We start from the raw sequence: 26,981 nt of genomic DNA, 5'->3' as shown, positions 1-26,981 counted from the left end.
TGATCAACAGCTTCTTATTGATAAGCTACTCAATGTGCGGGGGATTCATTTTCAACAAAGGAGATATCCCGGTCTCTTGTATGAGCTTCGAGGGAGGCACAGAAATGGATTTGGTTGCTATGTGCGTGTATGTGTGAGTGCATGCTTGTGTGAGGCGTGCTTGTATGTGTGGGTATTCTGGGATGCTTGTCTGAAGGCGTACGGAGGCGAATAGAAGTATGATATGGCTGAGACAGAACAGAGGTTGAGCATGGGAAATCAGTTCCTGGAGTCGGACTCGACACAGCGGTCACTGTTCACTCAGACGTGTGTGCATGATCTTGTTGACCCAGATGACTCCGAGGGCTCCGGTCGACTCGTTGAGGCCCTGATTCCCAACCAGAAGAAGGGTGGAGGGAGAGTTAGCAAAGTGGTGAAAGCGAACATTCCATCTGCGGGGCAAGCAAGAGGTGATAGCAACAACAGCAACCGCAACAACAGCAGCAACAGCAGCACCGGCAGGCCACCATTCCACCCATCCACTGACGCGGCTTGCATATCCTGCTCTTCCCAGCCTACCTCGGCTCGGTCTCGGTCGAGAAACTTTGTAATGACGACACGGTCGCCCACGCGAAGTTCGATTTCGGCACCGGAGCTCGGCTCGTGGCGCTCCGAGACGATATATGTCACTTGCAGTGCCCGGTGCTGAGAGTCCAGCGCCACGCTTTCGTATGAGGGCAGAGGGTCAGTCGTCGCATCGGGGAGGGGCATTGGCATGGTGTGCTTTGTCGGGATGGAGTGGAAATAAGATCGGTCTCGGAGCACGGCTGTTGGCGATCTCGAGGCAAATTGAGGCGTCTTAGTCGATAGAATCGAGGAGAGCGACTCGCTTTGAGATATGCGCCGAAGGGGCCTGCAGGTTCCAAAGAGGAGGATGATGGGGGGGGGTAGATTGAGTCATAAGTCGCATCCATCAGTCGTAAATGGGTAGGGACAAAGGCGGATCCGGCAAGCTTGCCGGCTGGGTGTCGAGGACACAGTATGACTGAATCGATCCGAAGTGCGCATAGGGCGGTGGCAATCGCACACCAAACAAGAGCCAGCCCTGTACTTACCCGCTCTCTGTGCATAACTGGGCATCCCCTCCGACCCGAGTGGAGGATCCGAGTTCCGATAGTACCGACGGCACCAAGCAGGCTTCGACACTGTCGCCGTCCGATGCTTCGATATGGCCTGGGCTCGGTCTCACGGGAGCCTCGGCGGCCATCTGGAAGGATGGCAGAACCTGTTGGCGGAGAGGCGAGCTGGACTGGCGCGTCGTCCTTGAGAGCTCCGACAGATCGCCGTATGACCTCATGCCGGCCGCGGCTCGGCCAAAGGTGCTCCGAGATCGCTGATACTGCACGGATTGATACCGCTGCATTTCGTGACCGGACTGCGGACACAGCGAACTGAATGAGCGACTACGATCGATGCGCATCATCGATAGCGAGTGGACAGCCCTTGCGGTGCTTGATCTGTCGTCGCGTTCATGATCTGGATAGGACTCGTCTCTCGTTATGCTGTGCAAGCAGTAAAATGTTTGCGAGAAGTACGGTTAGCCGACCAGTGTATGTGGGGAGTTGGAACTGTCCAATTGTCGAAGAGTTTAGGGGGATGGATTGCAACATCAGGGACTCTAGAGGTTTAGGAGATAGAAGGGCGGAAGACGCTGAAGAGGAGAAGGGGAAGAGATATGTTCCTGGGATAGCAACCTACTTGGAAAATATATTGGAGCTAGTACGGGTCGCGGTCGAGCTGGCTCGTAGGAGTGGATGAACTGACGACATTGGTGACATTGGCGACACTGGCGACATTGGAGTGCCCGGCCAGGGCCGCTGAGAAACAAGCGACGCATGCGACGACAGCAAAATCTCGTCGGCCGATCGCTGGGTGCGGATGCGGGGATTTGCGTCGACCGGAGAGTGATGCAGGTGCGGCTCTGTCATTGACGCTGCTGCTGCTGCTGCTGCTGCCGACACCGATGCTGATGCTGGTGAGCCACCGATGTGTGCCAGAACCACGGGAATGTCGATGCTGAGTGTGCCTGGAACCGCAAGCCGGAGCTTATGCGAGATGTGCATGTACTGCGACGAGAAGGCGGCATTGGCTCCAACGGAGGGCACGTTGAACTCGATTGGCGAGAGGAGCCCCCGTCGTGACGACACCGTGCCGAATCCCGAGGAGTATTTGCCGTCCGGGACGATGTCGGAGCGCTTCCAATGTCCCTTGATCCACGATGTGAGCTCTCGCTCCTTTGACTTTTGGCTACTGCAGTAGGATGAACCAGTTTGGCCGTCGGAACGAGAGGGCAGCAAAGGCGGGCGCCATCGCAGCAAGTCAGCATCTGGGCTCGAGACGTTCGCTTGTGCAGATGACAGGAGTCTTGAGCTCTGCCCTGTGTCGCTTACCCAACATAGGTGCGGCAGTACTCGATCAGCTGGATCTTGACAGAGCCAGCGTCGGCAGGCGACTTGAAGGTGCCTTGGAAATCCACCAGGAGCTGGAAGACGGGTATGCTCAAGGGCACAGTCCTTGGCAGCGTGACATTGGTGCAGGTCGTCTCGTTGTCTGGCGCAGATAGATATCGAGTGAGAACGTTGTGGTTGATGGGTATGAGCTCTGGTTGCTGGCCATCGAGCAAGCAGCTTTCGCCACGCGACTGAATACGTCAGTACAAAAGAACAAGAATGACAAAGTGCTGATCCATATCCATATCCATACCCGAGCCCGAATCAAGGTAGTTGGCCTCGGTCTTGAGCTCGCAGCTGCGATGATCAACGGTCGTGAGTCGAAAGACGGTCGGCTGAACGACGCAAGAGGCCACCACATCCTCTCCGGCCGGGTCCCGGACTGCAGCGGCTTCCAGGATATATGAGACGTCAAAAGAGGCGTCCCCGAGCTGGCACGAAGGAGGAAGATCCTCAGGAAGCGGAAACCGGAAGGGCGCGACGGCACCATCGGGGTGCTCGGCCTGGGTGGCCAGCACCACAATATCGCGAAAGTAGATGCAGCCCGCATGGAAGCGCTCCGTCTGCTGTGGTGGGGCGCCGCCTCGGAACGATGTCTGTGGTGGAAATGGCAATCGGGGTGGTGGCCGGCATGTGAGTTTAGATCGGTAGCGATCATGAAGCCACCGTGCAGAGCACAGGACGGCCGACGGGCAGCCATGATGCAGCCGCAGCTCCTTGATCAAAGCGAGATGGGCCGCACCCAAGTTGCTTGTCGACTCTGGCGAACATTGTGCGGCCTCGGCAAACAGATTTGGGCTGTAAAAGCGCCGGCAGTTCATCCTCGCCCCTGGCAGGGTGTCTGCAGCCATGCGAGGCCACAGACACTGGCTACGAACCCCCCCCCTTTCGCTCTCAGGCCGACAAGAGCCACCCAGCGAGGCGGCCAGACTTGCCTTTCGGCTCAGCTGTCTCGGCTTGTACTTGGACATGATGCCAACGGACAGTGTCAGCCTAATCTTGAAGTCGGGGCATTTCTTGATCACCTTGTTGGAGACGACAACGCTCCCGTCCAGGCTATCGGCGTCTTGATCGAGATACAGAATCGACGGGTGGCTGGGCGAGGCATGGTGGAATCGGACCTTGAGCGGCTGCGAGGCACCCTTGGCGACGCCGAAAGCCTTCAACATGACGATCGGGGCGAGGCTGTTTGGGGCTGATGGACGGGGAATGTCGAGAGACAAAGAGCACTCCTGGCGGCCTGCCGATGGAGAGGAAAGGTGGCTTGAGTGCGCCAGAGGGCGACAGCGACGGACGGGCGGGGCAGAGGCTCGAAAGGGATCATTCCCTCGCATCAGTGGAGTACTTCCAGAGGGGGGGGTGGTTGTCTGGCCGCATGTGCGCAACACGTCCGGCTGGCGGGCACCGAGGGCAGGAGCCAGTGGTGCGTCCATGGCAGACAGCCGCTCGGCACAGCGGATGGGATTGTCTGCGGTTGTCGATTGTTGTCTGTGGTTGTCTGTTGTCTGCGATTGCCACTCGAGTTCGGCTCTGCCGATCCAGCAGCGATTGTGGTTCGGTCGGTCCTCCTCGATTGCAGTCCTGTTGTTGCTTCTGCTGTCGTTGCTGCTGTCGTTGCTGCTGCAGTTGATCGCTCGAGCAGTGTCTTGCGTCTTTGCGCCGCACTATTGCTACATCTGGTCATCGCCCATCCAACCACACCCACTCCGTTGCTCTTGGTGGTCCGCCTTGCTCCAAATGCCACCTGGTCTCCCCTCGGCTGCATGCGCTCGGCTTGTGTCCACCATCAATCCGCTTCCATCCTCCAGCACGCTTGCCGTCTCGGTGGGAGCCATCTGCCCTTCAAACGACCGCTCGCAGGGACAGCATCCCTGTCGCTTGGACCCTCTCGCAGCCCATTCGACTCCCCCCCCCCAGCATCTGTGCGGCCCTTGCGAGTTGTCCGATCCCGCTTGGCCCGCTGGCTGGTTGTCTTTCGGGTCAGTAGGAGGGAGTTTTGTTCCTGTACTGGGATGATCGCTCGCTCGGCTTTGCAGGGCTGCTGCTTGCTTGTCGCTGTCGTATCGTCCCATACTGCCGACCGTATGATATTCGACTGCTATATTATTTCAGCTCGTGAAGGATACGGCTCGGCTCATCGAGCCCTCGCAGCCGGGCCCAACATCTACGGGAGGCACATGCCCCCTCAGAGATCATCGCTGCGTCGCCGTCTGGCCTCAGCGAACAATCGCTGCTTTTGAAAAGAGCTTGCTGGTGATCTGCTTGAGCTTCAGGAGAGACTTTTCAAACCGTGAGCGGACAGGGCCACTCTCGCCGGCATAAGGCGCCGAGATCATGGGCCTGTCTGCATCGAGCACCGCAGCGACTTGTTCATCTCTCGTCTTGGGCGCGAGCCGTGGAAGCGTCCATCTACCGGCTGCCGGATCGGCCGGCTGCGAGCCGGGGCTCCCGAACAGATCATCGGGATGCGGAAGCCGCGAGGAAATGGCGGTGCTGAACTCGGTTTCGCCAGAGAGCGTCTGGAGACTCGGGAGGGAGTGGGTTCCCTGGGCAAAGACAATCTTGCTGGGAAAGGCCCGTGGGAGGTTGCCTCCGCTTTCCTCCTGGATAGACCTGCTACCTTGACCGAACGGTCGCTCGGACATGAAAGGTTGCTGGGCATCGACCTGGGACGAGCGGGACTCGTAGCGCCCCAACACAAGCCCCGTCGAGTGACGATTCGCCTGGGACGGCCAACCAGCGCCGCTTTCTTCTTGCGCAGAGCTGTAGCTTTGGAGGACTTCGATCGAAGGGATCTGTTTGACGGCGAGGCTGGGCTGGGGCTTGAAGAGATTGCCCAGGGCCGCCGATCGGCGCTTCAGCTGCTGTTGCGACCGGGTCGCTCGTGCAGTCCGCTCTTTGACCCGTTCTCCGGAGCGGGAGGGCTCGCTCGACAACGAGGGCGACAGCGAGATGGCATTTTGGCTCACAGGGCGGCTTCTTCTTCCCGTCGTCGAGCTCTGCCAAGGACTGGCTTCGGGCTCGATGGGCTGTGGAATGATAGGCTCTGCCTCGGGCTCGTTGCTCTTTGTGCGAGCACTTTTGCGACCCAGGGATGTGAACTGGAAGGAGCGGTAGGATCGAAGCGCAGGCCCGCTGGGCGGTGTGCTCGGAAACAGCTGTGACAGCGGGCGACGTAACGTCGACTCACGTTCCTTGGCTGGAGCCTCGGCCGCCCGGCCCGTCAATAGCTGCTCGGCGAGTTCTTCTGGATTATGGTGAGAGTGGATGTTGCTGTCGACTTGGTCTTGTACACAGGGCGGGAGCATTTCGAGGTCCAAGGACGGCCCCCGATAAGAGGATGAGCCACTCCTGCCCATCGAGGGCGGATCCACAGAGTATGCAGTATCCGGGGCAGTAACGATGGACGGCGGCCGACTGCGAAGACTGGCCACAGCAACCGTCTGGGACGCTGGGTCACCCAACATGTCGTGGATGGGATCGATGCTATTAGCGCTGCAGAGGGCCGGATACTCGTCCGTGTCGTGGGTCGCAGCAAGCGGGGATACCCCGAGTCCCAAAGATGCCATTGCTGACGAGTTTCAGCGAGCCCCAAACGGACAGGTTGGAGAACGAGGCTGCTTTGATGCTGTGGTTCGGAGAAGGTGTGCGACGGTCCTGCTGGGTCTGATGCAGGAAGACTGCAGGTTTCAAGGAATCGACGGTTCCGCGAGGGTTTGGGAGCCAAGAGAGACAGGAGCAGCAGCGCCGAGCCAGAGAGAGACGGGGGCGATGGCCCAAGTCGCATGTCGGGCCACTTGGTCTGTTGTCCCCCCCCCACCCACCATTGGGCTGCCGAAGGACTCCTTGTCCCGGCAGGAGCGCAGAACCGCAGACCGGGCTGCAAGGAAAGTCTGCAGGGATGTCCCTGTGGCGGTGCACGCCACGGCGCAGCAGAGCCGGCTCGAGCCGGATCGAGCCGCGCCGAGCCTGCCCGGTGGCAGTGCGCGCCTCTCGGCCATGCCGCCAATGTCCAGACCGCCGCTTGGGACTTGCGCACTCCCGCCAGCATCGCTCCTTTGCCCTGAGCGCCCGCCCGCCATCCATCTATCCCCCTGCGTCCGCCGCTATGATGCAATCCTTGGACCTAGAGCCCTCGCTTTCGCAGGTCCTGTCGTGTCTGTTCGCCGAGCCACCGGCATCGTCCCCGCTGTCGCCCTCGGTCCTGTTTCGCCCCGGTCCAATCAGACAGAGCATGTCGACGTTCTCGGTCCATTCGTTCGCGTCGAAGCAGTCCGGGGCGTCGCGACTCTCGGTCTCCTCGTCGCTTTCGAATATGAAAGAGTCTCTTGTCGGCCGTACAAAGATTGCCATCCACAATATCAAGACTGGCGTTTCTGTAAAGGAAGGTGCCTCGCATTCGACAGAGACAGGCGAATATCGCTACTCTCCTCCACCCAGCGTCACCCTGGACTCGGCTGCCAAGGAGCGCATTGATGCAATCATGCGTCTCTTTGGCATCTCCGAGCAGCTCGAAATCGACATCAAGACAGATCTGTTCCTCTGGAACTCATCCCGAGAGGTAATCGTGGGCATGCTTGCTTTCGCTGTCCTTTGCCGCTGCGACTTGGTATTCTATCTTGTCGTTACGTTTCACTATCGCCTCTTTGCGTTGAGTCTCGCTGCCCATGGGGGCCGACGTGACCACCCAAATCTGAATCTGAATCTGAATCTGAATCTGGATGATATTGCTTCTTGCCTTTTGAATCGACCCCCGGATCGGAATCGCGTGTCATATCAACCAACCTTGCTTCCTCCGCACCAAAGTTCGTTGTCATGGACTGGATGATCCTCCAGCACCTGCTCCACACGGACAAGTCGATATTGTCCCCAGCCGACTTCAGGACACAGAGCGAGTACATCAATTACAAGCAGGAGGAGGCTTCGGCCCTTTCCGCGTTGCTATCGTCGCTGCCGTACAAGTATCCTCGGAGCCCGACGATTACCTTGCGCCGGGGCATCTTCTCCATCTGCGTCCAATCTGCACAGAGCCTCTACCGCAAGGACGTAAGCGGATCGAGCCATCCGTACGTTTTGCTGTGGATCGATGACATTCCGTTCTTCAGCCAAGTCCAGCAATCGACCGTGAACCCCACTTGGAATTTTGCACTCTTTGCGTGAGTGTCTGCCATTTCCCATACTCCATTGGACTCTACATTGGGCTCCACGTTGGGCTCCACATGCACCGTAGCCCAAACAAACTCTGTTCTTCATCCGCTGGGCATCAGTTGGCTCGATCAGTCGCACTCTAGACTTATTCCTTCCAAGCACAGCCTCTGAAATTGCTGGCTTGTTCTATTTGGTTGCTGTCGATGAAGTGAATGGCCTTTCGCTGTTGGCCGATTGTGAAGACGATTTCAGTTCACCCCACATGCAATTACGCGCTGTGTTTTTGGGGGGCGATTCAAGCGACTTACCATCCACAAAAACCTCCCCATTCCAGCCTACTCACCGAATCGTCCAAGGTTGTCTTGACAGTCTGGAACCGACGCAGTGACTCGCCGGATCGCTCGAAGGACTCATTTTTGGGTCAAATCGAGCTGTCCCGGGCTTTGATAGCCTCGCTCTTTGAGAACGGCGGCCATCGCAGCAAATATCAGTTTGATCTGCAAAAGCGTCCGCTGAGCAAACGAATAACGGGCTTCATCAACCTGGTGATATCAAAGTACGACGAGGTATGCAGGCGTGCCCGCCACGAACGGATCCATCTTGTCTCTGCCACAGTTGGTTCACGGTGGAGGTATCTGCGGGATTGAATCGTACTGATCAGCAGATACCAATGACCGCCACATTGCCAATATGGACTTCGATACGGCTATGCTCACCCCCAATGTCCTCGATCCACTCTGAACTTTAGAGCATTGGAAACAATGGGCAGTTTCCGCTGAATACAATTCCGCTCTGCCCACAAAGCTCGTTTATCACCCTTATCAAGCGCTGTCTTGAATCCGGTTATTGCGAGCAAGATCGAGGGAGTCCCGCTTCATCCGAATCAACTCTTGGAGAGCGGTACAGTAGTCTGATCAATCAAACCTGCCGAACCTGGCGCTTGCCCGTTTCCACATCTTCCGCAAGGTGAGCTCAGGGTCATGAGGCAGTGGCTTTGGCACCCTGTCCGCTATGTAGCGCCTGGTGAAGAGACTCCAACTCGTGCTTACGGAGCGGTGTTTGCTTTGCTTGCATAGCTGCTTTCACCTGCTGGCCACATCCTTTTCTGAGGGCAAGGCTACCCTGGCAGAATTGCGGCGAGAATTTGAGCTCGCAAGCAAAGAGTTAGAAAATCGGATGCACGTTATGAGCATATTCGATGTAGGTATTGTTTCAACAACGAGGGACATGCACCATAGCGAACGATCGCCCGATGCCTGCAAATGAGCGTGCTGGTTACCGTATCAGCTTGGTCCGTAGATATCGCATGGCGCCAGGAGGTGTTGTCTGTCCGCTGTTCGCGCGACTAGGAGATGGCTCCGTTGAGGGAGCAAAGAAAGGGCAGCGCTCAGCATCGAGGCGCCAAGGGTTATTGCAGATGTCGCCCTTGTTTGGCGGTAGTATACCGTCGCTGTCAGGATCGGGGACCGCTGATACCCCGACGAATGTGCACACACATCCTCGGAAGTGCATCCGCATGCCATTATCGGTGAGCTGACATTTTTGTCGCTTCAGGAGCAACTCTACCGCTCGACATGTCAGAGGCTCCGACATGTTCTCCACGATCAGCTCGTCAAGTTCTTTTGCCAACTTCCATCATTCCAACGCAATGATCTCGAGCACATTATAGACTGTCTCATCTACATTGACCGGTTTCTTGCCGACGGTCCTGTAGAGACCTCTTCGCAGCCGCTATGCGAGCCGATTGACGAGGTACTGTATTTTTTGGTTCGAGCACTGAACCACCGAGACCCGAAATCGCCGCAGGTTGCCGAACAAGAAGAGCGAATATTTGCATCGGCCACGCTGTCGAGATGGGGTTGGGGGTGGGACAGGCCTCGAAAGGAGTGGCGCACAAAGTAGGATCATGATTTTTGTTGCTCAATCGTCACGGAACTCGACTGGGATTTGATGCGGTTGATGTCAAACTAGGCGATCGTCAATGCTATCGACAAGCACTGCTATGGTCTGCGAGCCCTCGCGTTTGATCAACGAACGGGGCCGATCGAGAGCCTAGGCCACTTTGTCGAGCTCCTTGGTAAAGAGCTTGAGGTCTACTTGCAGTACTTTGGCCACCTTATCGCAAAGTGAGTGCGCTGCCAAAGTAGAGACGTGATCGCAGTGTATATGCGGAAGCGCCGCTGTGATGTTGGCGTGTTTGATGTACTTGAATTTCTTGTTGGTTTCTATCGCTGTAGTCGACTCACTCACTGCTCTTCTTGCGCTTGCACGCACTCTTTTAAAGCGCTCTCGACGTTCCGTTGCTGGCATCAAAGGTGTTTGTTCCGGTCGTCTCCTCGGACCTGCTCCGCATCACCGCGGGTGGGGCGATCGCCTCCACAGATATGAGCCAAGTCTACTCGCTATACCAATCCATTCTAAAGTTCCGCGAACTGGTGGGAAGGCTCTATCCTGGGTAAGGGTTGGTGACGACAAAGCTTGCAGCATCGACAGCGAGCTGGGCCGCTTTCAACCCGAGACACGTTTTCTGTCCGTGCTGACCTGTCTTGATTTTGCTCAAAGTCCGCTAGACGAGATACTTCAGACTTCACAGTGCTTCAGACCCTTCATCATTCACTATATCAACGACGCTCGTACGTATATTTACATTTATGGCTATGTGTGCGGCCTTTCCTCGCAAGTGCCTTCGATTGGCTTGTGCTCAGAACCACTCTTTGTCGAACACGAGCACACAGAGACTCTCTGTTGTACTATTTGCACTCGCTGGGGGTTATCAGGAGCCGAATACGAAGCCGGCAGGCTACTGATAACATCTCGGGCCTTGGCCATCCTTGTTTCTATGTTATTCTGCGGGTTTGTCTCCACTCAACCATCCAGGACGAAAAACCCAGCAATGGGCTATGAACGCTATCGAGCAGGACAGCGTAAGCTCCCAAATGCACTGCCGTCAGGGCCAAAAAGAAAAATTGAAAGAATCGAGCGTTTGCCTCACGCCTGCCATCTGACCACGCCCTCAACCTCTTGTTCTCTCCTAGTTTACCCCAATGAACTCAAATTCCGACAGCATGTTTTCCACATCAGTCATTGACGTGGTGGAATTTTGCGACAAATACATCCGATTCATCCAAGAGTTGCATTGGCCAGATCCCCACGAAGAAGCACAGTTCTTGTCTCGAATGGTTGAGGTAAGCAGCAGCCTGAGTCGACATCACGCCCACGGAGCTTACGCAGTCCTACAACTATATCGATACCGAGGTCGAGATTCGGATTGCTCATGGCTTGTTCTAACAATGTGTGCGATTCAGATTGTGTCTGAAACACTAGAGGCGTATTGCAGCCTCATACACGATCGGTTCAAGCTCGATCTCGGCCGTCCTGGCACCGTCATTGATAATGCCACACTACCGCAGCCTCGCCAGAACAAGCTCGCCAAGTTCATAAAGGTCAAAGCCAACAAGAGCGTGCCTGTGGAAATGCGCATTACATCGGAGGTAAGTTCAGAGGGCAATCTCTGAATGGACCACATTGGCCATAGAATAGCCACAGGTTTTGTCATGTGCAATGCGCTTGCCACGTCGGTTACTACTATGATTCGAGGTTGCCGAAGCGTTGAGGCGGGCAGGGTGGCCTCGTTCTCTGTGGCAGCCGTCCCAAGCACGTTGGACCTGAAGCGGGTCGCAGTGACGAACGGCCTCGATCCACCCGCTGCCCCAGCTTCTCCAGCCACTCTGTAGCTTTCTTGCGTCTTTGAATCTCCCAAGCTTCTTGCATGCGTGGCATTTTGTCATTTCAGCGTTCCGACCTTTGTCTTTAAACTGTTCAACTTGGCCCACATCTCCATCCGTCGATACTATGCAAACCTAGCCGATCAAGTAACATACGGATTGTATCCGAACTCAATCATCTCCTTTCATTTAGGCCTGCGTCAAGCTCAGCAACGTATTTGAGCTTGAAAGTCGGATTCATGAGCTTTTTAGTCCAATCGAATCGGTGTCTCTGTCGGTAGATCCAGCTCGATCTGCTGGCTCGCTCGATGGCCACAACAAACTCCCCACTCGGTTTCTGCTGCGCATCACGCTGCTGCATGCTGCCCGAACGCCGGTCCATACTCCACTTTCGACCTTGGTTTTTGTCCGATTCGTGACGCTGAGCGGGCGCGAGCTTGCTCGAAGCTCTTGCTCACCACAGGGCCCTGGATACCCAACCTGGAATGACGAGCTGACTCTGATCCTTCCTGGCCCAAGGATGGATGCGATCGAGGTGCATTTGATGCATCAGTTCCTCGACGGACGCGACCTACTCGTCGGTCGCGCTCGGCTTGGCTTGGATCTGGGCTGGAATACGGAAAGCGAAACATGGGTTGCGTTTGGGGACGAAGGCGAGGTCCTCATGAGGATCTCATCGATGACCGATCGCGACGAAATCTCATTTTTCCGGTCGCGTTTGGATCGCTGCGTAAAGTGTTACCAAGATCGCTTCATCGCTGCCATCGTTGGCCGGGTGAGTTCCTGTGGACAGTACTCCGAGCTGGACGGGTGTTGATGCTGGGTGGTGTGCGTATGATGGCTCGGGCACGATCGCCATGGCGGATTACGGTTAATTGTTAGATAACGGCCGTATCTGGATCGGACGCTGGTTGACTGATTGGATTTCCAAACCATCGTAGCTCTGTGGCGATCTCCGTGTCCTGTTTAAAGCATCGGCTGAGCGCCACAAGACACAGCCGCTCAAAATAATCGTTGGGGACATGCCGTCCTTCAAAGAGCTCAAGATTGGCCTGAAGCGATCACGCCCGAATCGATGCATGGACGAAAAGGCATCATGGGAATTCGCTGAAATGGTTCGGAATGACCTACAGCCCATCTGGGCATTTTTCGAAGCAAACTTGTCGCAAATACAATCCAGCTGCACCGAAGTGATTGTCATGAAGGTTGTCAAAAACATCTGGGACCAGGTCGTAATAGTCATGGAAAGCTTGGTGGTCAGCGACAAAGGCCTGGACGAAGGCGGCAAGGGCAAAAAGGTCTGGAACGAGGGCCGTGTGATCTTTCTAAAAGCTGCGCTGCAGGTATGTGCACTTGACTAACGCCTGTATGGAGACATATATGGTTGGTAGCAGCCAATCGTTGCTCTGGTAATGTCGGGCGCAGAAAACGGTCATGTCGACAGGTTCTCATTCGAGTTGTCCCAATGGCGTAGATCATGCAGTCGCTTTTTCATGCCGATGGCGATGGGCTGCCAATGCTTGATGTCGACTCTGCTCGATTCAAGTCCCTTCAAAACATCATCGACCACTATTTCGATGACCCGGAATCCCTCAAGGCGCAGTATCAGCTCATGCTCAGGCAGTCCGGTGGCGATATCTCGGAGCTTGACTGGATTCTCAAGCTCCTGAAGCTGCGGAAGAGCAACAGGTTGTTTGTGGAGCAAGAGCTAAGGAAGGCCTGGGGGCGCGAGTGACGCATGACTCCGGAAATTGGGGCACCGGAGTGGCTGCATTGTCATGGTTCCCGAATACACCGTCTTCATGTCGATCGCCCTCGCATTGCAATGGAAGCCGCATCCGCTCCTGGTGGTCCGCGTCCTGGTGAGAGGATCATGTGAGCGACGGGAGCGAGAGCGTTCTCGCGAGAACAGAGACAGCCTCGCCCCAGCCCCACGTTCCGCTCGCCTCAGCAGAGCAGAGCCTCGATGCTTGGTTCTGACCAGCCCAGATCTTTCAATGTCTGGCTCGCAGACTCTGTACCGCAAATCCGGATCTCAGGGAGAGATTCAAACTCTGAATGACCTCGTTCGGCATGAGTTTTCCAACGAGCTCTTGTCCCCGGAAGAAAAGGTGGACCGGCTCCTCTCGCTGATTGAAAATACGGATGATCGGTTCACGCTCTGCTGCGTTTTACCGACCCGGAAGCTCGTGATGAGTTTGGCAGGACTGATGCAGCAGGATTGCATCGAAGGATCTGGGCAAGATATCATCCTCTCCATTGGCTCGGGGTCAGGAATCTTGGAGCTATTGGTCCAGAGGTTTTTGAAGCCCCCGTCGGTCATTGTCGGTGTCGAGACGCATCCAATCAACCTGTTCCTTCCAAGCGAATGCTGTATTTTGACACAGCGATTGGGTAATTATAAGAAATGGTCCAACAAACCCCGGTCTTTCGAGATTGGCTTATCTCACCAATTATCAGATATCCTCGACGTTGCCAAGGTCCGGACACTCTTCGCCTGTTACCTGAGGCGCCCAGGGCTCGTAGTGGACTACTTGAATCTGTTTCCAGAAGTTAACAAGATCATATTGATTGGCCCGAGGACGGAAAGCGTTTTCAACGACGAGAGCGCTTCCCAAGTGCTTCTTGAATGGGGAACCATCTCGGTCGCCAACGATTGGGATGATGTGTTGGCCGCATGGGATCAAGTCCTGGTTGTGAGACGGAAGCTTCCCAAGACATGGAGCTCCTGAACCTGGACCGAACGACCGTAGGAGAAGTCCGACAGAGGCTGAGAGACCAAGCCAGCAACCGAGCACTGTGTTTGATGCCATGTTAATACAGCGTTCCCAAAGCAAAATGAGACACACGTTTCTGGACGCAGGCGGGGGGCTTTCTCCACATGTGAATGCCCACAATCCATCGCCCATCGCGGCCAAACAGTGTGTCCACGGAAACTGACACTGGTTGCCTGTGGGAACGCATCGTGAAAGCAAGGAAAGGGAGAGATATATCCGTCGAGCCCACGGGGACTCAACTTTGCTTGGTATTTCGAGCAATCCATGCATCACCGGGGGTGTCCACCAGGCCCATCCGTCTCCAAGATCCATGTGTGCTCGGTGAACGAGCTCAACACATCCCAGGTGTGCTCACAGTGCCCGGAGGCCGAGCGCCTCGTTTGACCTGGCTGGCTTGATATCGAGAAACCATGAAGCTGTGCAGAGGGTCGAATGCATCCACCACACTCCCACATCGAGACATCAATGCCTCACGGATCATGATCTGAGTATGCCAGTCCCGTCGCCACAGGGAATCGGTCGTGTATTCAAGATAGAGTAGATGAAATATGCGGTGAGATTGCTTCAGTGTAAGGCTGCTTTCAGTAGTTCAACCCGGCTGTGTCGTCGCATTGTGCACGGGGAGCTTTGCCAGAGAAAAGTGTCACTTGCGATTACTTTCGGAAGCATGGTCATCTTGCTTGATCGGAGTGGGCCGTTGCAACATCGTTTGCGATCCGGACCGAGACATAACTCCTCCCCACAGTTGAGCATCTCCACCTGCTTCTGAAGCACTTTGTGACGATTGTTGGGCCATGGAATCGAACCGAGGTATTGAGTAGCTTCCTCGGGATATTGATCTACTGATGGTAGATGTAATGGATGCCTCAGGTCCCCGAATGATACTGGAAAGGGGCTTTTCTGAGCTTGAAGAGGAGGGATTCGTGGACAGCACCAATTTTTTTGGAACGAGACTTGGTAAACTGCTCAATGCTGGATCGGGGGCGTTGCCATGCTGAGCCAAATGAGGTCCATGACTCTCTTGAGGAAGTAATATTGGAAGTGATGGTTCTCGCTGAGGTTGGTTTCGCGTGGCAAGTTGTGGCGATTGAGGGGTCGATGAAGAAATGCTGGGCTCGATCATGTTAGATCTCGTGCTCTATATACTTTTCATACTGTGTGGTCTCCCCATCCCCACTCTCGCATTTAAATTCCATGGCGTGGTGGTCATTCTACCCACACTGGCATATAAGTTGGGGGTTCCCATCGGCTTACCTGATATTCCGTGGAGGCTCATTGCTTGCCAGCTCTGTACAGTTTGCTCCAGAATCACTTCCGGATCCGAACGGTGAATCCAACCATGTTATGTTGGTGCCGATATTCGCCTGTGCTTCGAGACAGACAGTCTTCCGTGCCATTAATACTTACCGCTTCGATTCAAGACTGTGGAAACTCCCCGAGCGAACAAAACCCTGATGGATACTTCTCCTTTGATATAGCGGAAGTGCTCCTGAATTTGCAGCGGATGGGCTCACGAGGTCCAAACTATGCTGCTGCTTTTGTAAATTTGCCGCTCTTGGGGCGTTTCCCTCAGTCTCAAAGCTGCTTGTCGGAGATGTTGCAGGAACCTGGCCTTTGTGCATATTTTCTCGTGTTCGGAATCGCGACTCTGTCACGCCCGGCGTTTCCGTTTTCCTTGTGCTGCCCGAAGCTGCAAGGCTGCTCGTGTCGTTGGAGTTTGGTTGAAGTGTCTGGGAAGCGAATGCCAAATCGGAGGGCAGTGGATGATCTTGATAGACCCTGTATTCATCGACTGACACACTTTGGGGCTTGGAATCCATGGGTGTGGTACTGTTACCTGCTGGATTGGATCCACATGGGTCCATGCTCAGCGAGTCCCGTGACCGATTCGATTTTGTATTCTTTTTCAAAAGAGTGCGCTTGCCATGAGGTTCATCCGATACGACATCGTGTTGATGCACTATTTGTCCGATTTCATAGCCAAGAGGTCCAATCTGGGCTCGATTAAGCCAGTCTTCATTTGATTGGCGTCGAGTAGCAGTGGGTCCTTTGGAGTCCGAAAGAATCGGTTGATCGGTGATTTGATCTTGCACGCGATTGAGCCCTGACGGAATGCTTTCTTCACTTGCTCTGGCGGAATTTTCCTCCCGATATACCGGCGGCAGTATCAACGGAGCATCTTCCTCGAATATGTCTCGGCTCGTGCATGTTTCGGGGACATGGCTATCAGATAAACGTGGCGGGTTACCACATGTTCGAGTCAGTCCTGATTACTTGGATATTTCAATTCCCGCGTCGTATCAGTCCAAATGTGATGCAGATATTTCTTAGTGTATGACTGCCTACTCACTTCGTATGGCTCATGGAGCTGCTTGCGATTGTGCTGCAGTTGCGACCACGCTCGACATAAACTTCCGGTGACTCGGCATTGGTTGTCGGTGGGTGTTCATCGGTAGCGTGTTCATCCTGATGGCATCCTTGAACCGAGTCACGGCGCTCATTTGGGTGACTGTGGTCAACTGGCGGACTATGATCAACTGGCGGACTTTGATGAACTGACGGACTTTGATCAACTGGCGGACTTTGATCAACTGTCGGGCCCGCCACCGTCTCTGTTGGATTCAGTCCTCGATGGGACACAGTATCATTGCTGCTTGCGACGACTTTGACTTCCCTGGACGTGCTGTCATATAGAATGCCATTATTGTTAGCTACAATTTTGAATGCCACACTTTACAGCCAATCAAAATTTGACTCAAAGAAACTCGATCGAGAGACGTTATGGATATTTTTGCGCTATCGTAGGCTCAGGGTCAAAGTCACCTTGGTCGGTCTTCGAATGAATTTTGTACTTTTTGAAAGATTTCACCATTAGCTTCGAGTGCCACGCGTCCGTCCAAGAACTTTAGCATGCTGCAGGATCTACTTACCCTCAGGTGCGATGGCTGCATCGTTGCGTCTGCTAATGGGGTCATACGAACGGCTTTGCATATTCCCGACCTCAAGGTCCTTGACGACGCTACGTACGCTGCTACTTTTATCGGCAACAGTCTGAGTACATTCAAATTGCGAGGACCGAACACTGCTCTGTTGATAGAGTGCGCTTTCCAGATTTGAAATTTTGCTCTCCAATCTAAATAGGATATCTTGATGATCGATATCCGATTGTTTTGCTTTCTGCTCACAACGCTCACGAAGAAGTCGTTCGTTTTCAAGCTGGCTGAGCAGGGTAGAGACTTGAGATTCATGTTTCTCAACCATCAAATTCACATTTGTCCTGCAGATTTCATCTCGAGCTTCCAGATCTCGTTTGCTTTGGTTCTCAAGTTGTGTTATGGCGCTCTCCAGTTCTAATATTTTGTGCTTGGACTCCATCTCGGCTTTCTTGAGATCACTTATTTGCTATCGATGAGTGTTTCGGCAACAACAGAAGAACAATGAATACTGGATAGTGAGAGGCATTACATCATGTTTCCGATAGAGAGCGTGAGCTTGCTCACAGGAATCAACATATGCCACGAATGGTGACTTATACCTGAAGCATGTCAGACTGGTGGTTTTCAAGAATGGTATTTCTCTGGTGACACTGGGTCAGCTGGTGATTCAATGCCTTGGTCGAATTTTCGAGATCTTATCGTTTTGCATCAGCACAAAAGCAGAACCAGTGGTTACTAAACCTTAAACTTGATCGATGAAATACGAGATCAATAAATCAACCATTACCCCGAACATTGGCCATCTGTGATTCAATTTGCACCTTGCTTTCGGCTACAATTTGCAATGCATCGCTATTGCTTCTCTCTAGGATAGCATACTCCTCCGACTTTCTCCGAAGGCAATCCGCATATTCACTGTTTTCTTCGCGTAGAGAGACAATGTGCTCTTGCAATGAGTCGATCGAAAACTGAAGCTTTTCGGCTTCGGCCCTTTTCCAGTGATTAGTATCATCTATGGTCGCTATTGTTTGTGTGGATGATAATGATGTGTGGCTTTGACATCAGTATAAGCCGAGTCGAGCATCTTCCTCGATTTAGTGACAAACTATGCGGACTGAATCGCTGCTACTCATGCCTTTTAGAGATTGGATATGGTCCAACGATAATGCGAGTTCCGAATGTAGCTCGTCAATGGTTTTGTCATACTGAAGAAATTGATCTTGCGAAGTGGCATTGGGAGTGGTGCCCAATAGTGTGCATTCGAGTTTTTGTTTCAATCGTACACTCTTCCAGGGAATATGGCGTAGACATCGGATCAGAGTCGATTGGCGTCGGTCCCAGCAGGAGCTGACTCTGCCATGGGCAACATAGTACCTCTTCAAAGTATACTTGCCGCTCGTGTAAATACTCTTGGAGTTGTGTGTACTTGGTTTGCCTTTTGATAGATAAAATTTCCTTCTCCAGCCTTCCGATTGTGCTTTGGAGCTCTTTGTTCTTGTCACGAAGGGTCAAAATGTACTTGTTTTCCCGTCGGCCACAAATCATTATTAGAATGGGCTTGTCGCGCACCCAGCTTGCTTGCATCATACCGCACCAATATGGAACAGATAGAAACTGAAACCCTCGGATAGCAGCCAATTGCACATACTCTACTAGTCCCAGTCGGAAGACCTTTGACCTCACCAGTAAGGCTCGGGCCTGTATACTGGAATGAACAAATGCAGAAATCAGCAACCCAGTCGGCATTGACCATGCCTTGGAGAGTGCTCAGTTTGATGACCAGCTGAGCGAGGCTCCTGATTTTGTTCATCGTTGTCTATACCTGCTGTATACTTATCGAACAATCGGCAATCCTGGAAAGTCGCTCTATCTCTCGTTCGAGCGACGCGTTTTTGGTTTTGATCAAACGAATTTCTTGCGTCTGGGAGTTTAGTTTCAGCTTGGCTTGATGTAATTCGTGTGCAAGCGATTCGCGGTCAGGGTGGTATATCCATGGGGCAGGGAATGCATTTGACCTTCCAGTCCCTTCGTCGACGCTGCTTTCTTGTTTCACTGCATGTTCAAGAAAAACACGCATCAGATATGCGCACTGGTACCAATTCAGGGCCACAGCCATGTCGATCGAAGCGAGCGCAGTGCTTAATTTACGACGTGCTGCAGAGGGCAAGAACAGGCGTTCAACCGTAAATATTGTACCCCACCTTTGGCTCGTGTTGATAAAACATCATCGATTTCTTTCAAAGCTCTTTGATATGAAATCACGAGATCTTCACTTCGCTGGATATCTATGGATAGCAGTCATAAACGGTAGCCTTTCAATTCTCTAAAGATGTACTGGACCGTTCGATCCTTGGGGGACATGTGGCAAATGTGCCACTATCACCGGGTCATACTATTGTCTCGGTGCGTCAGAGAAGGCTCAACTTACTCTTGAGCGAGTTAATTTGGTTTAGTGCTTGGCTATTAATTGAAGTCACTCGCTCTTATCCATTTCACAGGGTTTCGTGTGTTAGATGGCTAGTGGCAGCCCGTGCTCCTGACAGTCAGCGACGGCACGAGATATACCCACCCGAGGCTCGTGATGCGTGTTCGAAAGGATGATGTATTCGGTAATGACCGGACATTAGAGCATATTCGCACAGCGACTCAACAGGGTAGCCTTAAATCAAAGTCCTCGCCGTCGCTCCATGAGGCAGGTCTCGGCCGAGGAAACCGCGCGCCAGAGACCAAGCAACAGAAATATGAATTTCATTCCACATAATGAGACGAGACACCATGGGACATAGGGTTCTCATGGCTGTTGATTGGTGGGAATTCGTATCGCAATGCCGCGGCGCGGAAATCGAAGGTTGATGCGAGGCAAGGGCAATGCATCCTGTCCCATGGGACTGCTATATACCACCCGTGCAGTCAGGAGCCTAGTTGCACTGGGCTAGTTGGTGCGCCAGTCAAGAATATCAACATGCGTCAATGTCGTGTATTCTAGGTGGCGCTCCCTCATCAACATCGCTGTGGGCGGTTCAGGACAACAGGAATGTTCGAAACCAATTGGTAGCAAATCAATGATAGATCGGCATGGCTTCGGTGATGGGCAGACTACTTGCGATTGGCTAGTCGTTCCGATAGCCGCGGATGCAGCTGTATCCTCGAGTCTGACGAAGGCCGGGAATGGCCTCTAGGCTGCATCGGCCAGTCGTCGTAGTATTGCAAAGTACAGGGGTCCCCAGCGGCCGGAATTATCTGGCAAAACGATCCATCCAAAGGTTGTGGGCTCACCGATCGGGAACGTGCGTCGAACAATCTCCGCCCTGATAGTCTGTAGCTTGGCCAGACCTTTTTGAACGACTTCATCGTTTTCAACATTGGCCAGCGAGCAAGTTGCGTACACAACCACGCCGCCCTCCTTGACTGCGCCCAGGGCAGCCAGTAAAAGCTCGATTTGGCGGTGAGAGTCGTTTCTCAATCGCGCAGGAGTCCATTTGAGCAGGTCTTCAAAGTCGTGCAAAATGTGCCGATCCGTCGAGCACGGTGCATCGATGAGCACCTTGTCGTAGAGCCCGGGTTCATATTCGGCCCATTTGGTGGCATCAAAACCAGTTATCCGGACGTTGTTTTCCATAAAATCGGGAGGGCAGTAGGTCTGCAATACTGTTCGCAGGCGTCGGCGCCGATCGGGTGAGACCTCGTTGCTGCAGAGGGCGCCTTGATTTGAGAGTCGCTGGACAATGCAGAGAGATTTGCCTCCAGGGGCGGCGCACTGGTGGAATATCCGAGTTTGTTCAACGAGATGCAGCAAAGCTCCGGGATATGTTTTTTGTGCATACGAAAACACGTTCTGCATCGTCGACAACACGGAGCATACCATGTCAAGAACGCGGTCGCTTTCGCAAATCTCCAGAGCTTCTGTAACCTGCACATGAGGAGGCCCGCATATCATTACAGCCTGGACGCAGTCGACATGGCGGGCAATCGCCGCAGAGTTTGAACATACGATACAGAACCCCTTACCAATACAGATGCAGCATCGAGTAGATAGTGGCTTGTGCCCGGCGCAAGTCGGCAGTTGTCAGTACCCGAAAAACTAGGGCATCGGACTGGGCGCACAACAACAGTCATCCATTGCGATGCCGACCTTTTGGCCATCGGTAGTGACGGTTGGGGCGCTATAGCTCACATACGATTCATATGATAACCAACCTACAAATATTGGACATATCCTTCATGGGGGATGGGAATGGAGCAGCCTCATTCTCGTCGTCCTCGATGAGAAGGCACGGGATACTGACAAAATCGATTTGTCGCAAGCGAGGCAAAACCGGTGAAAGTCGCTCAGCCAGTGCCTCGGGATCGACATATTTGTTGACGAGACAACAATATCTGGAGCGCCGTTCGTAAGGCAAGGTCAGTGATGGTGATGGTGTCGTAGATGCCGATCTTACAAAGCGGGTAGTCGCATCGGCTTGGATGCTGCACCATGCTTCGCTTAGCCAGCTGGGCGGGCAAGCTGATCGTCCGCCCGATCCTTTCAATCGGTCTGGCGGCCCATCAATTTCGATTTGCAGCGCCTGGCAAAGGACGCCTGGTCCGGGTGCCGACCTGGTGGGTTTTTCCAGCGCCAACAGCAGCTGGCTCCAGCGCTCATCTCCGTACTGAGCTCTGTAGTAGTCGAGGAAAGCCTGGCGCGAAGTCTGGCGACGCAGATCCTCCTTTTCCTTCTTCTTTGATTTCGGTTTGCCAGGACGATCTGCCATCGTTGGTTCGCTATCGGCTCGGTCGCGGATGGGCGATCCAGCCGGCCGATCGATCCAGAGAGCCGATCGCCTTGCCAGCCAGCCAAACGCTGTGGTCCCCGACACGTGATCGGCTCTGCCGCCCTGCGCCACGCCATGTCCAGTGTTTTCAAGTGCTGCCCGAGTTTGAGTGTATCGGTTGCTTGTTCTGCGCTGCCAGGAGCCCACAGCGCCAACGTATATTTCAACAGCCGGAACCGGCGAATGTGGCGAGCCTATCAAATGTGATAGAGACTCTTCGAGTGCATGTCATTCCAGCATATCCATTCTTCAGGTGCTGATCGCGATGCACATGATAGGACACGTTGCCGCTATAGCTCGTCGACCTTTGCCGTTTTCTCGACACTTTGTCGGAGTCTGGTCCATGCCCCGAGGTCAGACACGTTGATTCCGAGCTCCCCGACCTATGTGTTTCGGTGCATACCGCAGAAGGGTTAGTGGTATGTGGGGCGGCTGTGGCTTTGTTTTCTTTCCACAGGGCGAGGCTGAAGGGCACAGGTTCTCACCAGTTTGATCAGTTCTTCGACGTCGTATCTGAGCTGCAATCGGATGATATCCGGGAACTCTGTCGCATCACCTCGCACTGATGCAGCTTTGTTTTTTCGCATCTTGGTCAGGCCGTCCTCGATTTTTTTGAGATCGGCGAGGACTTGGTTGATGATTGAAGCATAGCTGTCGACAAAGAGGAGTGCAATAAGCTTCAGTACAACGTAGGCAACGCTGCGGCGAGTTGTACAGCAGAAAACCATACCTGACTGCAATTTGGTCAACCAGGGATGCTTTCCAGTCATCGAGGATTCGCTTGGGAAGGAGGTCCTCGTACGCTGTCACAAACTGTGACAACGGCAATATTACATTGGCTACATACGGAAAGCTTTTTGTTGGTAGCTGCCGGATCGATTGAAGAAAGTTGCGACAAGTTAAGTTCTGTGGAGTTCCTCGATGATATAAAGCTAAATCTACAATTTGCGACTCATCTCGCATCGCCTGCGGCGTGCCTCACATACCTCCTTGGTTCCTCGATAGTGCATCTGTATCATTTTGATCTGTGTGAATGGCATCGTGCTCCTTCGAAGCAGGGTAGAGATGACCCTCTCACTGATTGTTGGAATAAACGAATCGAGTGCCAACAGCGCGGCGGCGAAGGACTCTGTCGGCAGGCAAGTATACGCCAACAATGAGTGTCATTGGCGTTCGTCAGCTCAAGCACACCCAGGCCATCCAGACAGGAGCGAAATGCCAAGGTTTTGGTAGGGCTGATGCTTTGGCTACTATGATACGATTATCTCACGACTTTGTACCACATGCCAAATCACCTACCATCCAGCGATTCGCAATCTACCCGAGAGAGATTGAGCCTAGGCACTATAGCCGAGTCATAAAGGCGCCGAGACTCGTCCTTGATTCGTTGTATATCGTTACAAATGCAAACACTCCGCCGTATGACAAGCTCGTCGACATCTGGATTGATGCTTGGAGTCGAGGAGCGCAGTGCGCCGGAGCTTTCGCCCCTCTAGAAAGCCAAAGTTGTTTGGTTGGCTTGGATCGTTAGCAACAGAATAGCTGCTCTAATTGCCGGAAACATCCAGTGCCATAATTTATCCAGAGGCATCGCTCGAGTCATGGATGCTGTGTCACTACTGCGTCCGTGCATCGATCGCGCACGACATACCTGGACAGCATCCATGATTTGTGGCTGAACATTGGCATCCACAAAGGCTTGGAGCCAGTTCGTATACCTAGAAAGGAGCTTGAGCGAATCGGATGCGGGTGCTCGTTAAACACGGGCCGCCAAACCCAAGCTATCCCCCTTGCCCGGATGCATGACTGGAGATTGGAGGCGCTACCTGCAACGTCAATCTCCAGAACCTGTGGGATAGACCAAGTAGAAAAACGCCATCGTCCCAGCATCTTGCAAGAGCGTCGAGGAGCGCATGGCTAACGGGTAAAATCATCCCTGTCAAATCAAGGATATGGAATTGGAGAATAATGCTCGCCTCTGTAAGCCTCTGCAAAGAGAGCAATTATCACAAGTGTGCACACACGCCGATCAAGCATCTCACATCCTGACCGTGGGATCATATCGCCCACGGGCAAAACAGCGGCCGCTAGTACGACCGATGCTACATATGGCGCCACAGCGAGACAGACCATGTTCCAGCGGCTTGATCTCAGCGGCATCAATAACACCATCGCAAGATCTTGACTCAGCATCGCAGTAACCAGCAACAATGCTTTTGAATCTGCCAAAGGGATATTCCGTTTCGTTCAGAGCGGTGAAGCCATGATTGCCCAGTCTCGAGAATACCTCTTGGGAGATTGTCCAAGGGGAATATCGAACAATGCGTACCTGATCTGGAAATAAGCCGAGAGTTGCCATTTTTTCATGTAATCACTGTATGCGGGATGGGCCCGTAGCTTTTTGAGCTGAAGCTTGTTCTGACACAGCGCTTCGATGGCGCTCACGAAGCGGATTGCCATTGTATAATTCTGTGTGGTGTTGGAAAGATATTTAGCAGACCAGTCGTTGTAACGAATGACCGCTATACTATTCAGATTGCCCGGATGGGCTTCAATCAGACCACAAGAGGCGTAGTCGGTCGTGACCGTCAAAGCATGGAACTGTTGACGATTGACGCGATCTATTATCGAAAGCAAGGAGTCTATGGAGGATCCGGGCGTTACAATAAGCACGGCAGCCGGCCAGTCCGTTACCTGGTGGAATATTTCTGGAATACCGGGGCTAAAGAGGACCGGTAGCTTCTTGATGATAGTGGAGCTGATCGAGGGCCATAGCGTATCGACGAGCAAGTCGTACTGGGTGCCGTGAAACACTTCTCGGGTGATTTCAAGGATCCGGCTGCATTCTTGTCCAACAAAGGAGACAATATCCTTATATAGTTTATCCATGTCATGAACAGCTCCGCCTGCGAGGGAGCCACTAGACTCCAAGATGTTTACTTCGAATGTCTAGTTGCCGGCCAAGTGATGAACGGTCAGTTGCTGATTGCGTGATCAAGGCGACATGGACGCGCAGACAGTGCTATTGCCGCTAGTCTGCACAGGGCTTGAAATTAAACTGCCACTCAGGATGGCAGGACCAGAAGTGGGGACAGACGCTTGGGTACGATCCTGGAGCGCGGTGGCCCAACCGGATGCCTTGACCTCTCCCTCAACACAATAGGCCACGGCAGGTCTACCGCAAAACAGATCAACGTCGGGCAACGGACGAGAGGGGCCCGAATTCTGGCTCTGCGATGACCCATACTAGTGAGAATCTGCCAGAATAATCAAATGGCAACAAACCTTGGTGACAAAAGGCTGGACAATGGTTTCGGTAAACACCGCTTCGGCATCCACAACTCTATCGATAAGGAGGTAAGTTCTCAGATACTGCCTGAGAGCCTGGATGGAGGGCTGGTGGCCCGGAGCTTCGAACACGGCAACAAATGCATCTTGTAAAGCCTTCGATAGCTTGGATGTGAGCATCTCTTTGATTCTTGTAATTCTCTAATTGTTGATTTGATGGTTAGTCAATCCTTTCACGTCCTTTGAGTAATGATTTCATACACTTTATAAATATCCCCCCTTAGTATGATATCCGTTGGGGACGAAGTGCCAAAAATACGTGGCTCACTGTCATCGAGAGCATTGTGCTGCTGCCAGCGCAAGCTTTCATACGCACCCAACTCATGCTCTTGACAAAAGGCAATTGCTTGCCTTTACCGACGAGGTACTGGAGTTGGTTGTATTCAATGGCCACGCGTTCGATGAGTTTTCCATCGTCAACCGTTGTTCGATCCCTTGGGATTGTTCATGAGCTGTTAAACACTGCGATAGAGAACATGGGGTTCGATGCAGTCGGCAGCAACCCATTGCGACGATAGATTGCAACGAGACTCGATGATGGACAGCGACGCGTTCCAACGATGAACGGCAGTGCGTTCCGATGACGAACAACACCGCTTTCTCCCGTCGCACCCTAGTTTCGAAATACATATACCTCAATAGGTCGTTGCTCTCATTCTGGGCAATGCCTAAAAATTCTTCGACTTTGACTGCGGAAGCATGGATGCTGAGGATGAGTTGTAAAAGTGCCTGAGAGCTCCAACGTGTGTCAATGCATGAAAGTATTGCAGGAACATGGATGATGAACAATATTGAATGTTGTCAGGTACGGCGTCGTACAGTCAACTCCAGAGCTGTTCGTCAGCACAGCTGCAGCCCACCTACTGGAGCGATTCCATCGAAGCAACCACACCAATGATCGCCAAACTCGGATTGATCCAATTCCCATCGAGGGCATTATGGTCTCCTCGTTGCTCAGCGGCAGGACAGATGCCGCCTCTTGTATGATCTCTCGTGGGTTGGGCCACTCACCTTCTTTTCCCTAACGGTGGCCCGCTGTGCAAGCTTTTCTTCTAGCAAGTTGGACATTTCTTCAAGCTGAGCTGCAACCAGCTGATATGAGGACATCGTGAAGAGCGTCAGCTATGGAGACAGGGCGTATCCAGCACTATGGCCTGGGCATAGGATCCTCGGGTGAGCGCGGTGGCAGCCGGGCCATATATATCAAGTCCAAAGAAGTCGGAGCGTCCGATCGTAGCGGCTGTAAAGAGCTGTCACCTGTATTTCTGCCTTGATCGTGCCCAAGGGTGTTTGAAAGTCATCAATGGTGGTATCGACCCCCACAAGGTTGGTCGAAAGTGATATAAAATCCTGATAGTCCCGATTGATCAACTCGACCAGCTCCGACTTGAGATCTTTCAGAGAGAGGAGAAGATCGCTCTGAATGGAGCCCAGATGGACATTCGGTCGTTGGGAGGACAAATAGGAAGGGAGCGGAGCCGCAGCCAGTGAGCCAAGATAGACATGCGGAGAAAAGTCTGGGCTCAAGAAGATCTGGCGCTTAATCAGCGACGGGGCCGGATCGAGGGGAGATGTTAGTGCATCGTCAACCATGACGACTGGAAACCACGCGGAGCTGATATGAAAGCTGGCTTGGGGAGACCGGGATTGGGTTCGGTTATTGGGGCGAGTGTGGCATCACAGAACGGTGTTCAGCCAAGAGAGAGAGAGAGAGAGAGAGAGAGAGAGAGAGAGAGAGAGAGAGAGA

General features: G+C 53.3%; 6 protein-coding genes across 6 annotated transcripts; 2 read left to right on the top strand and 4 right to left on the bottom strand.

The window, feature by feature from the left end:
- Positions 1–251: 251 nt before the first annotated feature.
- On the bottom strand, positions 252–4,163 carry BJ171DRAFT_164748 (uncharacterized protein). The gene is made up of 7 exons (XM_053105898.1): positions 3,425–4,163; positions 2,743–3,085; positions 2,430–2,589; positions 1,738–2,289; positions 1,095–1,541; positions 559–892; positions 252–367 (listed from the first exon to the last, which is right to left on the bottom strand). Exons 1-7 carry the CDS (start codon positions 3,920–3,922, stop codon positions 290–292), a joined length of 2,412 nt encoding a protein of 803 aa, XP_052964704.1. The 5' UTR covers positions 3,923–4,163; the 3' UTR covers positions 252–289.
- A 377-nt stretch (positions 4,164–4,540) lies between these two features.
- BJ171DRAFT_512730 (uncharacterized protein) lies at positions 4,541–6,352 on the bottom strand. The gene has a single exon (XM_053111680.1). It carries the CDS (start codon positions 6,056–6,058, stop codon positions 4,706–4,708), a length of 1,353 nt encoding a protein of 450 aa, XP_052964703.1. The 5' UTR covers positions 6,059–6,352; the 3' UTR covers positions 4,541–4,705.
- Positions 6,353–6,537: 185 nt separating this feature from the next.
- Positions 6,538–13,182, top strand: BJ171DRAFT_512729 (uncharacterized protein). Its single transcript, XM_053111679.1, has 15 exons — positions 6,538–7,050; positions 7,296–7,645; positions 7,972–8,203; positions 8,386–8,603; positions 8,714–8,837; positions 9,192–9,389; positions 9,609–9,763; positions 9,922–10,092; positions 10,200–10,270; positions 10,515–10,561; positions 10,673–10,822; positions 10,943–11,128; positions 11,556–12,137; positions 12,304–12,705; positions 12,837–13,182. Exons 1-15 carry the CDS (start codon positions 6,598–6,600, stop codon positions 13,095–13,097), a joined length of 3,600 nt encoding a protein of 1,199 aa, XP_052964702.1. The 5' UTR covers positions 6,538–6,597; the 3' UTR covers positions 13,098–13,182.
- Positions 13,183–13,340: 158 nt separating this feature from the next.
- BJ171DRAFT_512726 (uncharacterized protein) lies at positions 13,341–14,201 on the top strand. The gene is made up of 2 exons (XM_053111678.1): positions 13,341–13,756; positions 13,823–14,201. The coding sequence occupies exons 1-2, from the start codon at positions 13,360–13,362 to the stop codon at positions 14,092–14,094; spliced, it is 669 nt and encodes a 222-aa protein (XP_052964701.1). The 5' UTR covers positions 13,341–13,359; the 3' UTR covers positions 14,095–14,201.
- A 5,806-nt stretch (positions 14,202–20,007) lies between these two features.
- Positions 20,008–21,869, bottom strand: BJ171DRAFT_164652 (S-adenosyl-L-methionine-dependent methyltransferase). The gene is made up of 5 exons (XM_053105896.1): positions 21,672–21,869; positions 21,273–21,452; positions 21,084–21,114; positions 20,938–20,985; positions 20,008–20,832 (listed from the first exon to the last, which is right to left on the bottom strand). The coding sequence occupies exons 1-5, from the start codon at positions 21,824–21,826 to the stop codon at positions 20,251–20,253; spliced, it is 996 nt and encodes a 331-aa protein (XP_052964700.1). The 5' UTR covers positions 21,827–21,869; the 3' UTR covers positions 20,008–20,250.
- A 121-nt stretch (positions 21,870–21,990) lies between these two features.
- On the bottom strand, positions 21,991–26,889 carry BJ171DRAFT_512718 (oligomeric golgi complex component, COG2-domain-containing protein). Its single transcript, XM_053111677.1, has 15 exons — positions 26,492–26,889; positions 26,246–26,326; positions 25,869–25,963; positions 25,551–25,668; positions 25,172–25,375; positions 24,581–24,835; positions 24,216–24,355; positions 24,017–24,108; positions 23,713–23,822; positions 23,538–23,615; positions 23,186–23,378; positions 22,873–23,015; positions 22,617–22,753; positions 22,372–22,537; positions 21,991–22,269 (listed from the first exon to the last, which is right to left on the bottom strand). The coding sequence occupies exons 1-15, from the start codon at positions 26,825–26,827 to the stop codon at positions 22,177–22,179; spliced, it is 2,241 nt and encodes a 746-aa protein (XP_052964699.1). The 5' UTR covers positions 26,828–26,889; the 3' UTR covers positions 21,991–22,176.
- Positions 26,890–26,981: the final 92 nt, after the last annotated feature.

The sequence above is a fragment of the Polychytrium aggregatum genome (genome assembly GCF_025602895.1).
Source record: "Polychytrium aggregatum strain JEL109 chromosome Unknown BJ171scaffold_29, whole genome shotgun sequence".
NCBI lineage: Eukaryota > Fungi > Chytridiomycota > Chytridiomycetes > Polychytriales > Polychytrium > Polychytrium aggregatum.
This window is presented reverse-complemented; position numbering and strand designations above follow the sequence as displayed.